The 14009-nt window shown below is 41.3% G+C and overlaps 1 protein-coding gene across 3 annotated transcripts in view; it reads left to right on the top strand.

Annotated features, from left to right (window-relative positions):
• LOC140408869 (glucosamine-6-phosphate deaminase 2) overlaps window positions 1-12687 on the top strand; it is a 49710-nt gene extending 37023 nt beyond the window's left edge. For 2 of the 3 annotated variants that reach the window (XM_072496679.1, XM_072496681.1), the window contains 2 exons: window positions 485-659; window positions 11056-12687. In XM_072496679.1, coding sequence (XP_072352780.1) covers window positions 485-659; window positions 11056-11120 — 240 coding nt within the window. In that variant the 3' untranslated portion in view covers window positions 11121-12687. The remainder of the gene's footprint in view (window positions 1-484; window positions 660-11055) is intronic. The other variant, XM_072496680.1, reaches the window with a different exon arrangement.
• Window positions 12688-14009: the final 1322 nt, after the last annotated feature.

The raw sequence follows: 14009 nt of genomic DNA on the forward strand, positions 1-14009 counted from the left end.
CACACACCAATTATATGAACTCTGCATCTACTTTGTGGAGAAGAATTCTACAATCTAACCACCCTCTTAAGTTATTTTCCCGTACTCACCCCTTTCCTGATTTAAAATGTTTACTCCCTTTTGATTGTTACATTAACAAGTGGGGACAAATTTTTCTTTGAAACAATGTTATGTACTGCAATGCCTTATAAATAAAGCATCAATGAATAACCAAACTTAACGGGCAAATGGTTAGTTTGATACCAAGAGCTAAAGGTGGGAATTTATATTATGCGTTATTTTGATCATTTGAGAAGCAGATGAGTTGGTCTTGGAAGCTGAAAGAAAATGTTACCTTAGTCCATCCTTGTGTGCAGATGCAAATTTATTAATGATACTGTTAATGCAGCTATATGTTAACCTTTGCCTTTAAGAAACAGATGATGTGAAGAAAAACAACTAAATTATATGAAGCTCAATTAGTTTTGACATTTTATGTTTGTAGGTCATGATTCTCATCACAGGATCACACAAAGCATTTGCATTGTATAAAGCAATAGAAGAGGGAGTCAATCATATGTGGACCGTATCTGCCTTCCAGCAGCACCCACGTACCACTTTTGTTTGTGATGATGATGCTACCTTGGAGCTTAAAGTTAAAACGGTGAAGTATTTCCAAGGTAAGTAAAGATGCACAAGATAAGAACTGGATTTGATTGAAGCTGAGTACAAGGAATCAGAAGACCGTTGAGCTTTGCACATCACAAATTCATTTCAGCAATCCAGGCATATGTTTCCCACAATTTTCCATTCATTCTCAAATATCAATACACTCCTACTGAAAGTCTAAATTCTTAAAGGAATAACTCCTCGTAAAAAGTTAACTGTTCATGGAGTGTAGCGGAGGTTGTTGGATCATTGGATATCCACCTCCAACTTTGACTGGGGAAATATTTGTTAGTTATAAGAACCTCAAAACTATTGATAGAGCAGGATTCCTGATTCATGAAACAGGTATGTTGTGGGCTTATTTTGCTGCCCGAGGGAAATGAAAGCAAGACTTCTCAAATGATGCAATTTGTTTTTGTTTTTTCTTTCATTGGCATCCAAATTGAGATGGCAAGAAAGAAATAGATGCAAAACTACCAAAACCCTCCTCACCTGGAAACATTTTAAATTGATTTTTGCATCTTTTTAAACTCGTAGCCATCATAATTTGCCCAAAGAGCAAACTGAAAACTGTTGTAGTATATGTGATGACATCTGGCCATTGACAATAGGTAGGGGACGTCTAGAGCACAATTTTAAATAATTTAATCTTGCATGGCACGTGGGTGTTGCTGACAAGGCTGGCATTTGTTGTCTGCGTTTTGAACTGAGTGGCTTGCCACACCATTTCATAGGGTCAAACATATTGTGGGTCTGGAGTCACATGTAAGTCACACCAGAAAAAGATGGCAGATTTCCTTCCCTATGGGTTTTCACAACAATCGTTGGTAGTTTCACGGTAATGGGCTAGCTTTCAATTCCAGATTTTAGTCAGTTGAATTTCAATTCCACCAGTTGCTGTGATGGGATTTGAACCCGATCCCGTGTTATTAGTCTGAACCTCTGAATTGCTCGCCCAGGGACACTACCATTCTGTCACCGCTTCCCCGCAATGACATTACTACTGTGGCTACCACTGTGATGCTTCAATGTGAAACCACGCCACTGCTGTTCAGGGGTGGCGCAGTGGTCCGAACTGCTGCCTCGCAGTGCCAGGGACCTTGGTTCAATTCCGGCCTCGGGTCACTGTGTGGAGTTTGCACATTCTCCCCGTGTCTGCATGGGTTTCCTCCCGGGTGCTCCCATTTCTAAAGAAGTGCAGGTCAGGTGGATTGACCATGCTAAATTGCCCCTTAGTGCCCAAAAGTTTTGGTTGTTACTGGGATGTGGTGGCGCAGTAGTATTGTCACTGGACCAGTAAACCAGAAACCCAGCTCTGGAGACCCAGATTCAAATCCCGCCACTGCAGATGGTGAAATTTGAATTCAGTAAAAATCTGGAATTAAAAGTCTTAATGATTACCATGAAACCATGATGACCATGAAACCATTGTCGATTGTCGTAAAAACCCACCTGGTTCACTAATGTCCTTTAGGGGAGGAAATCTGCCGTCCTTACCTGGCCTGACCTACATGTGACCAACCAGTATTCTGGTTGGCTCTTATCTGCCCCCTCAAGGGCAATTTGGGATGGACAATAAATGCCCACGTCCTACGGAAGAATGAAAAAAAAGGATAGGGTGGAGGTGTGGGCCCAGGTAGGCTGCTCTTTCAGAGGGGCGGGGCAGACTCGATGGACCGAATGGCCTCCTTCTGCACTGTAGGAATTCTATGATTCTATCTCTGCCAGAGGTACAAAGGTCATAAAACCCAGGCCATTTAGAGGGAAAAAAATGAGAAATTCCCCTCTTACCTGCCATCAGGCAATCAAAACTTGTGAGAGATTACAGTATACCATCTGTATCCTTCCTCTCTGTGAGATGATGAACCGAAGAGACCAATCTGACACAGGTTTTGCCTCGAGTACCACATGCTCGAGGTATGTCGTAGCTCCTTACCACATACGAGGCGCCTGTTGGGCGTTGTTGTGGTAGTATTGTTTTTGGTGTTGGCATCGGTTGTCAAAACTGCACATCTACTTTTCATAATGGGGTGATATACATGCATACATACAAAATTATGAATAAGTAGCACGAGTAGGCATGGGCCTGAGCCATCATTCAATATGATCATGGTTGATCTGATTGTTGCCTTAACTCCACTTTCCTTTCTAACCCCTATACCCTCTGATTCCCTTGTCAGTCAATAATCTATCTAACACAATCTTAAAAATATTTAATGACCCTGCCTCTACCGTTCTCTGGGCAAGAGAATTCCACAGACTCAAAACTTGACAGAAAAAAAATTCTCCTCATCTGTCTTAAATGGGAGACCCCTTATTTTTAAACTGTGTCCCCAAATACTCGTCCATCCCACAAGCTGAAACACTCTTTCAGCATCCTCCCTGTCAAGTCATAGAATTCATAGAATTTACAGTGCAGAAGGAGGCCATTCAGCCCATCGAGTCTGCACCGGCTCTTTGAAAGAGCACCTTACCCAAGCCCACACCTCTACCCTATCCCCATAACCCAGTAACCCGACCCAACACTAAGGGCAATTTTGGACACTAAGGGCAATTTAGCATGACCAATCCGCCTAACCTGCACATCTTTGGACTGTGGGAGGAAACCGGAGCACCCGGAGGAAACCCACGCACACACGGGGAGACCGTGCAAACTCCACACAGACAGTGACCCAAACCGGAATCGAACCTGGGACCCTGGAGCTGTGAAGCAATTGTGCTAACCACTATGCTACCATGCTGCCCTTTAGGATCTTGTATGTTTCAATAAGATAAGGTCCAAATATGTACAGGTTAGGTAGATTGGCTATGGTAAATTGCCTCTTTAGTGTCCAAAAATGTGCAGATTAGATGGGTTACGGGGATAGGGTGGTGGAGTGGGCCTCGGTAGGGAGCTCTTGTAGAAGGTCGGTGCAGGCTTGATGGGCCGAATAGCCTACTTCTGCACCGTAAGGCTTCTGTGCTTCTATTACCCCTCATTCTTCTAAACTCCAACAAATACAGGCCCAACTGTCCATCGTTCTCTCCTAGGATAACCCCCACATCCCAGGAATCAGTTTTGATCTGCTTCAATGCAATTATATCTTCCTAAATAAGAAAAATGTGCACACGGTACTCTAGATGTGGTCTTGCCAATTTACTGTTTAACTGTAGCAAACCATCACTGTGTCTATATTCCATTCCCCTTGAAATAAATGGCAACATTTCATTTGCCTTCCTAATCACTTACTGTACCTGCATACTAACATTTTAGGATTCATGTGTCTGTATACCCAGATCTGCCTGTACTTCAGTTCTGCGATCTCGCTCCATGTAAATAATATGTTTTTTTCATTAACCCTGTCAAAATGGACAGGTTGTTTTTCCCACATTATACTCCAAATGTGCCAATTTTTCACTACAAACCGGTCCAACTCTTGCTTTAAGAAGTGCAGTGCTCATTGCACGAGCTAGCAGCTAATTCTGAAAGCCCCAATATACTGTTGTGGGTGGAGAGTGGCTGGGGGTGGCAGCGGTGGTAAGTGCAGTGGTGAAGAAGAACATCTAATATTCAATCTAGTTCTATCCTTGTATAATTTTTAAACACTGGTTGTAGGAATCCACCAAACTCATTCAGTTGACGTAATTGATCTACATGAAGACAATATAGTGTATTCATTATTTTGTCAACCTTGAACTAAACCACTTAAGTATATGCTTCTCTAAAGAATAGAAACCCAGCTTGTTGAATCCATTCGTTTAGCTAAGGTTTTTTAAAGCTGGCATTTGTGGCACTCCTGTATCCTTTTGAAACGTGTGCATTACAGTACAGTAGGAATTAATTTCACAAGATTTTATCTTTCAATTCATTCGTACCTAAATTCTGCAATGGATAATGTTTATATTTCTTTATCACAGCTTTGTTTGTAATCGCCATGCAAACGCAGAACTGCAGTATAGAATTGTGTTATCCTCATCATACCTTTCTTACCTCCAGACGGAACTGTTTCAATGCACTCCTGGCTAGCCTCCCATCACCCACATTCCCTAAACGTAAACGTCTGTTTCCGAATATTCAGATCGTTCATTCATCTATCTTGTGCTTCCTGACCAACATTGCCTCTCACTTAAACAAGGTGTTGATATTTTTGTTTGTTTCCAATACTCATCTTTGTTTTTCAAATTCTTCCATTGCCTTGCCCCTCCTTCGATCTTCTATGGTATCTGCATTCCATTACTTGAAGCATAGAAAATAGGAGTATGAGTAGGCCATTTAGCCCTTTGTGCCTGCTCCGCCATTGATTATGATCATGGTTGATCATGCAATCCTAGAGCCTGTTCCCTCCCCCCAATATCCTTTGATCTCATTTGCCCCAAGAGCTATCTCTTAACTACTTCTTGAAAACATACAATGTTTTACCTCAATTACTTTCTCTGGTAGAAAATTCCACAGGCTCACCACTCACTAGGTGAAGGAATTTCTCCTCATCTCAGTCCTAAATGGTGTACCCCATATCCTTAGACTGTGACCCCTGGTTCGCAACTCCCCTGCCATCAGGAACATCTTTCCTGCATGTACCCAGTCAAGTCCTGTTTGAATTTTGTAGGCTTCTATGAGATTTCTCTCTCTTCCCCCCCCCCTCCCCCCCCCCCACCCCCCCCACATCATTCTTCTGAACCCCTGTAAATATAATCCTCACTGACTCGATCTCTCCTCGTACGTCAGTCTCGCCACCCCAAGAATCGGTCTGGTAAACCTTCTCTGCATTCCCTTCATAGCAAGAATATCCTTCCTCGGGTAAGTAGATCAAAACTGCACACAATATTCCAAGTATTGTTTCATCAAGGCCCTGTATAATTGCATCAAGACATCCCTGCTTCTGTGCTCGAATCTTCTAGCTATGAAGGGCAACATATAATTTGTCTTCTTTACTGACTGCTTACCTTCAACAACTGATGTAAGAGGACACTCGGGTCTCGTTGCACATTCCCCTCTCTCAATTTATAGCCATTCAGATAATCTGATTTCCTGTTTTTGCTACCAAAATGTATCCACGTTAAACTGCATCTGCTATGTATTTGCCCACTCACTCAGCTTTTCCAAATCACATCCCCCTCACAACTCACCCCACCCACCCAGCTTTGTGTCATCTGAAAATTGGGAGATATCATATTTAGGGGAGATATCACATTTAGTTCTCTCATCTAAATCATTAATATATATTGTGAATAGCTGGGGTCCCAGCACCGATCCCTGCGGTACCCCACTACTCACTGCCATTCAGAAAAATACCCATTTAGCCCCACTCTTTGTTCCCTGTCTAAAAAACACTTTTCTAACCATCTTAATATACTACCCCTAATCTCATGTGCTTTATTTTTACACGCTAATCTCTGATGTGGGACATTGTCGAAAATCTTCCAGAAGTCCAAATAAACCACACCAACTGGCTCCCCTCATCTCGCGAAAAATTCCAGTAGATCTTACAAGCATGATTTCTCTTCCGTAAATCCATGCTGACTCTGTCCGATCGTGCAAATGTTTTCCAAGTGATCTGCTGCTAAATCTTTTATAATGGACTCGAGAATTTTCCCCACTATCGACAATCAGGCTAACTGGTCTATAATTCCCTGTTTTCTCTCTACCTCTCTTTTTAAATAGTTACATTATCTATCTACTCTCCAATCCGTAGGAACTGTTCCAGAGTCTATAGAATCTTGAAAGGTGACACCAATGTGTCCACTATTTCTAGGGGCACTTCCTTAAGTACTCTGAAATGTAGATTATCAGGCTCTGGGGATTTATTGACCTTCAATCCCATCAATTTCCCCAACACCATTTCCGAACTAATTTTGATTTCTTTCAGTTCCTTCCTCTCAGTGAACCCTGTGTTTCCCAACATTTCTGGTATGTTATTTGTGTCCTTCTTTGTGAAGACAGAACCAAAGTATGTATGTGGTTGGTCAGCCATTTCTGTGTTCCCCATTATAAATTCCCGTGTTTCTGACTAAGGGACATTTGTCTTCACCAGTCTTTTTCTCTTCACGTGCCGAGAGAAAATTTTACAGTCAGTTTTTATGTTCCCCACAAGCTTATTCCCGTACTCTTTATTTTCCCTTTCTTAATAAATTCCTTGGTCTTACTTTGCAGAATTCTAAATCGTCAGGTCTGTTGTTTTTTCTGGCCAATTTGTACGTCTTTTCCTTGGGTCTAATATTATCTCTAATTTCCCTTGTAAGCCATGGTTTGGCCACCTTTCCTGTTTTTACTTTTGCACCAGACAGGAATAAATAGTTGTTGCAGTTCACCCGCGCACTCTTTGAATGTTTGCCTTTGTTTATCCACCGACATCCCTTTATGTAACATTTTCAAATCCGTTATAACCAACTTCTGCCTCATATCAAAGTAATTACCTTTATTTGGATTCAGGACCGTAGTCTCAGAATCAACTGTGTCACTCTCCATCATTTGAAAAATTCTATCATATTATGGTTGCTCATCCCCAAGAGGCCTCGCACAATTAGATTGCCAATTCTTCCTTTCTTATTACACAATACCCAGGCTAGGATGGTCTGTTCTCCAGTTGGTTTCTCAATGTATTGGTCCAGAAAACCATCCCGTATACACTCCAGGAATTCCTCCTCGACGGTACTACTACTAATTTGATTTGTCCAATCTACATGCAGATTAAAGTCACCCATAATTACAGATCTTCCTTTATTGCATGCATCTCTAATTTCCTGTTTAATACCGCGACCAACATCACCTTAGGGGTCTATGTACAATCCCCACTAATGTTTTTTGTCGCTTGCTGTTTTTCAGTGCTACCCATACAGATTCCACATTGTTGGAGCTAATATCCTTCCTCACTATTGCATTAATTGCCACTTCAACCAGCAATGCAACTGCACTGCCTTTTCCTTTTTGTCTGTACTCCCTAAATACTGAATACGCCTGGATGTCCTGTTCCCGTTCCTGGTCATCCTGCAGCCGTGTCTCCGTAACTCCGACTATGTCATATCCGTTTACATCTATTTGTGTGGTTATTCATCCACTTGATTGCGAATGCGCCATGCGTTGAGGCACAAAACCTTCATAAGGCTTGCCTTTTTAACATATCCCGCTCCCACAATTTTTTATTTGTCTATTTATTGAGATTTTCCATATTTAGTAAAAACTCGCCTCAAACAAACAAAAGCTGAAAGATAGCTATAGGTATCAATGTACAGCGCAAAACAATAGTCACTACATAATTGGGAACAAATAAAACCGGGTGAATCAGGGATAAAATCCCTAACTGCTTCGTACCACGGATAAATGGTCTGACGTCACCCAAACAGGATACAGGTGACATTATAAACCTATATCTCACCCATGGGTACAGATTCAAAAAACAGAAGAAGAAAGCAATACCCTGAGAACCCCAGTACCAGGGGGAAATCGACATATCCAAATCGGTAAAGGCAACCATCCTACACCAAAAAGATGGCAAATGGCAAGGACATAAACAGAGGACAGGCACAACCAAACCTTAATACTCCGCCTGGGGTCTCCCACAAAAGAAGTAAAAAGAGACAAAGGACAAAAATAAAGCACGAGTCCAAACTTCCTCACTCCCATCTCTCAGCCTCAGATCCAAGGACAAAACAGATTACTGGAGCATCAGTACTACCCTCAAACGACAATAGGATATCGTGGGACCAAGAACCAAAAGAAGTATAGACTGGTCTCACTCGATAAACAGAGGGGGGAACCCACTCCAGGACGGGAGGGCCGTCAGAGTGACCTCCAAACTGGGGAGCGTCCCAGAAGGGAGGGCCAACCCACACCCTCTTGGAAACGTAGGACCACTCACAACCAGGACCACTCAAAATAAAAAAGGAAGAAAGAATGAGGCCACCCACAAGCCAATATAGATCTGTATCTGAAAGCCCATGACACCAAGGCCCTTGATCCGACACCACGAACTGTTGAGAAGGGAGTTCCACATCAGGAGAAGAGACGGACCCCACCCCCCACCAAGGGGAGTCTGAAAAAAAAACCTCACCAGAATAATACACTGCGCTTCGGCCTGGGGAAGAAAAAGGCGCTGGCAAAAACAAACTCTGACTATGGGGGACCTTCCTCGAATGTAGAGTTGCCTTGCCACCCACATCATTCACCTTCTCCAACCCCCCACCCCCCCAAGCCACATGGTCTGACTCTGCTCATCCTCCCCATAAGGATAAAATGTGGATAACGAAACTGCACAAATCCTGAAATCAAAATTCAGCTTAACTTGGAATCCATAGAATGTCGATAGTGCAATAGGAGGCCATTTGATCTAACTGGTCTGCACTGACACTTTGAAGGCCCATTCCCCAGCCCTGTCCCTGTAGCCCCATCTAACCTGCACATCTTTGGGCAAATCCAGACAACCAACGATGCAGGACTTCGCACCCAAAATATTTACTATCCCGGAAACCGGTAAATTGACAACATTAACATACAACAACATGATCATCAGGGAGTAAAGTCCAGGGTAAACTGCTTTTCCTGCTACAAGAACTTTCCCCTGTGCTTTCGCCACCTCCATAGCGATGCCTCCCAACTTGTGCAATTGGGCTTTAACGTCCTGGTGCAGAAGTAAAGTCCAAGGTAAACTGCTCTCCCTGCTACAAGAATCTTCCCCTATGCTGTCGCCACCTCCATAGCGATGCCTCACAACTCATGAAATTGGGCTTTAACGTCCTGGTGCAGCGCCAAGACTATCAGTCGGATCACCTTCAACGCCAGCAGCCATAATCCATCAGTGTGGGCAGCACGGTGGCACAGTGGTTAGTATTGCTGCCTCACGGCGCTGAGGTCCTAGGTTCGATCCCGGCTCTGGGTCACTGACCCTGTGGAGTTTGCACATTCTCCCCGTGTTTGAGTGGGTTTCACCCCCACAACCCAAGGATGTGCAGGGTAGGTGAAATGGCCTTGCTAAATTGCCCCTTAATTGAAAAAAATGAATTGGGTACTCTAAATTTATTTTTAAAATTATAATCCATCAGTGTACCCTGTATCGTCAGGGCGGAAACCTCTCAAAGGCAGCTGTATTACCAATGACAAGGTCCCACCCCAACTCGTTATGCTGCCATGAATCAATAAGTATTAAAACATGTTGTCTCGACTCAAAATTGCTGAAACGTTGACCAGTAAATCTCTGTACATGGTAAATGCCATGTAAACCAAATAAAAGACACGAGATGTGCACAAGGATACATTTTTAAAAATTTTAAAAATAAATTTAGAGTACCAATTCATTTTTTCCAATTAAGGGGCAATTTCGCATGGCCAATCCACCTAGCCTGCACATCTTTAGGTTGTAGGGGCGAGACCAAGGCAAACACGGGGAGAATGTGCAAACTCCACACGGACAGTGACCTCGAGCCGGGATCGAACCTGGGACCTCGGTGCCGTGAATCAGCAGGGCTAACCCACTGCGCCACCGTGCTGCCCACCCAAGGATAAAAATAAAGATTGAAATATGAGCAGAGCCACAGCTCGCAATAACGCAGCTGCTCCTGCATTCACATCATGTGATTCATCACTCACTATTTTTCCTTGAAGTCCTGTTTGATTCTCGTCCTCGGTTTCTCTGCCTATCACTTTTCTTATTCCCCTTACCGGCTTTTGTTTTTGTCCTTGATTCCTCCTCCTCTGACTTCATGCATAGGTTCCTAGCTCCATGACATTTTAGTTTAAACCCTCCTCAACCACTCTTGCAAATACCCCCTAGGACATCTGTCCCTGTTATGCCCAGATGTAACGCGTCCAGTTTGTACTAATCCCACCTCCCCCAGAACCGGTCCCATGTCCCCAGAATCTGAAACCTGCCCCCTCACACCATCTCTTTGGCCACGTATTCAGACAATATATCCTGCAATTTCTTCTCTGCCTAGCATGTGGTAGTAATCCTGAGATCACTACCTTTTGCAGTCCTACTTTTCAACTTCCTAACTCCCTATATTCTGCTTTTAGGGTTAATCCTGGTCTGATCGCTCATCATTTCACCATTTGCTGCAGAGACCTTAAGCTGTGGAATTACCCTCCTAAATCCCTCTGCATGTACCCTTTTTTGTTAGACACTTTAAAACCTGCCTCGCCAATTAAGCTTTGATTACCTGTCCTAATAACTCCTTGTGTTGCTCAAAGAAGTCAAGTTTTAACAGATAGTACAAATTAGTTATAAAGTTTTGTAAAGCTTGATATGATTTACCTTTTACACCTGTGACATACTATTTTACTCAGGCAGATTTGTGGCAAATTTGTTAGGTGCAATCATGATTTTAAACAACTTGCAATAAATGGTAGATCAGAAATCTGTGCATATGAAACACAAAGCTGATAACCTGCACTATTTTGTAAGCCTTCCTATTGATGAACCCTTTGTTTCTTGTTAGGTTTAATGCATGTGCACAACCAACTTGTGGAACCATTGCAGAGTATTAAAAATTACAACGACTAAAGAAAATGAGTAAGAACAGAAATCTTCCTCTGATGTGCAGTTGAGTAGAATCCCAAGGGCATTGCTAAGTCGAATTCCACGCAGCCTGTTTTTATATTGCCAACTTACTGTTAAATTAAACAATTTATTGATTTTGTGGCAGGTAGTACGATTCAAAAGAACTCCAGTCTGAAATTTCTCTTCCTTCGCTGAGTAATTTTATTGAAGGTGCAGCAAATCATGGATATAAGAAAAAGTTAAATAATTTAACAGAGGATAACCTGTACCGTATGCAAGTGATAATTCCTCCATTTACAATGTACTGGACTGAACATTCCAAAATTGTGAAGCTTGCCTCAAAGCCTTGTTCCTCTTGCTTAGAAATTAAAGTTTGCAAACTGGAAAGACTAATCCACATCAGATATACTCAAAAGGGTTTCAATATTCTAAGTTCCCTTATTAGATGTGGAAATAGTCCATTGAGAATTTAAGTATCTTCACCCCTGCATTGACAAAATTAAGAAATGTACTCAAATCTATGAAAAGAAACTTATAGAAATCTATTTTTCATTGCACCACAATCTAACCAGCATAATGGATAAAAGCTAATTATATATTCATGCCTCTATCACCTCCTTAAGATGACAAGTGTTTTTGCAGTTTTATTACTTCTGAATTATGCTTATCACTGGTGAAATTAGTGTTAAAATGTCAAATTATGAACCTTAAATGTTTTGCAAAATATGAAGCACGTGAATATTTTGTAAGCTAATGCCATACTACTAAGTTGTTAAACCTTTCCGTCTATGGTATAGATTTCCTGAGGCACTCCAAACATCCATTGCTTTACTAAATGCTCCATTTGTTCATTCACTACATGGAAATAATTGCTTTTTTGGTTCCCTATGTACATTGTACTATTAGGGCATGGTTCACGTGAGCCTTGGTGCTTTTAATCATGATTATTAATTGCAACAGTATTGGAAACATAATTTAGAAAAGCTATTTCTGCTTTTGTAATTAAATGGCTTCAGACATACAAGTAACTTGAGGCATTTCAATGTACTGTGTAAGCATTTCCTTTACATTTCAGTTGGATTATTGCAGAAAGTCTAATTTGGAATATTTCACACATTTAACCATTTAGTTGTAGAAACTAATAACTCTTGATTTCTAATGGTGCCTAGGTTGTTGAGATTTAAAAATATATATATTTCTACCAATGTTATGAAGCACCTGCCACACCAAAGGCTTCATCATCATATAGATCTGGCCACCAGTTATACTTGGATGTGTTCCTCTTAATTCAGAACGGCAAAACATTCTTCTTTACAGGGCAATCAATTTGAGGGGATAAGAATTCAAGGAGTGCTAAGTAAATTTAGTCTCAACAGTATTTTCTAAAATGTACACGTCAATGCGTGGCATTTACCTGCCAGTTAAAGCCGGCTTTTTGTTTCTGGGGGACAAAGTTGTGCATTATAAAAGCACATACTGTACTGTTGTGCCATAGATTATCTTTATGCTTTAATCTAGATAAAATTGATACATAAATGTTTCTGATCTCAATAAAAGGCTTTTAATAAAATTGTTCTGTGCTCTTCCATTAAATTCTTCAGTTCAGAATGAATATATGTTCGTATGACATCTTTCATGATCTCAAATTGTCTCAAAGTGCTTTGTAGCCAATGAAGATATTTTTGGCATGCATTTCTTGTAACTTAAACACAGCAGACTTGCACACCGCAAGGTCCAATAGGAAGCAGTTAGGTACATGAGCAGATAATCTGTGATGTTGGTTAAGAGTTAGATGTTAGCCATGATACTGGGCAAACCTCCCCTGTTCTTAGCGTCATGGGATCTTTCACACCCACCTGAGTGGGTAGGCAGGGCTTTGGTTTGATATCTTATCCAAAAGATAGTAGATAGCTGTATGTGACTTCCCTGCCAACCCTAAGTTGCTGGTATTGCGTATAAATACGTTAACTATTCAAAGATTTTAACCAAGTAAAGTTTGATTGTTTTTAATATTCATAGGATGCGGGTGCTGCTATGGAGTGTAAAGGTCCTCTGCAATATCTCAACAATGGTGCTTTAACCTTCTGATTTTAAAAATAAATTACAGCTCCCATGTTGTGTGGTGTTTTTAGGATGGATGTCGTAGTGTTCACAAAGACCACAGAAGCTAAGTTCTTAGGATGGATGTTGTAGTGTTCATAAAGACCACAGAAACTAAGTTCATTAACAAAGCTAACATTTATTTACACTACTTAAATTAAGCTCGACCACTTACTCCTATAGTAAACAATAACTATAGTAATCTACACTACTGACACTAGTTTCTCTACTCTAACTGTACTCTTATCCTCTCTATGCACGCTACTCCAGCCTTCACCCTCCCAGAAGTCTGAGAGTCAGTGCTTTATATAGTACTGCATCTAGCTCCATCTCGTGGTTAATTGTAACATGACATTGGCTCTTTCTATACTGAACATTGCTATAATGTCACATCCCCTTTTCTTTGAAAGAATGCTTGAATCTTTTCTGACTTTTTTTTTTACATACATAGTCTAGAATGTGTTCATACAGTTCATGCATCAAGTTAGCACATATCATGATTACAATTACAGAGTTGTAGTTATTTAGTGTCTAAGTTTAAACAATTCTGCGGTTTTCTATTCCTTCCTGACCTTCTCAATGTTATTTTAATAGCATTGGATTTGTCTCTTGTATTTGATAACAGAGCTGTAGGAAAGTCAATGGTAGGAAACAAATTGTCCTGGTTTGCTGGAGTTGGCTCTGGAAATTGCACTGGCTGTTTTACTTTCAATAATGCTCGTCTGTTTCTGCGAAACAGTCGCCCAGTTGCAGTCCTTGCTGTGGTGAATGGAACTACTGTTAATCATGTTA

Source organism: Scyliorhinus torazame, chromosome 3, assembly GCF_047496885.1.
Source record: "Scyliorhinus torazame isolate Kashiwa2021f chromosome 3, sScyTor2.1, whole genome shotgun sequence".
Taxonomy (NCBI): Eukaryota; Metazoa; Chordata; class Chondrichthyes; order Carcharhiniformes; family Scyliorhinidae; genus Scyliorhinus; species Scyliorhinus torazame.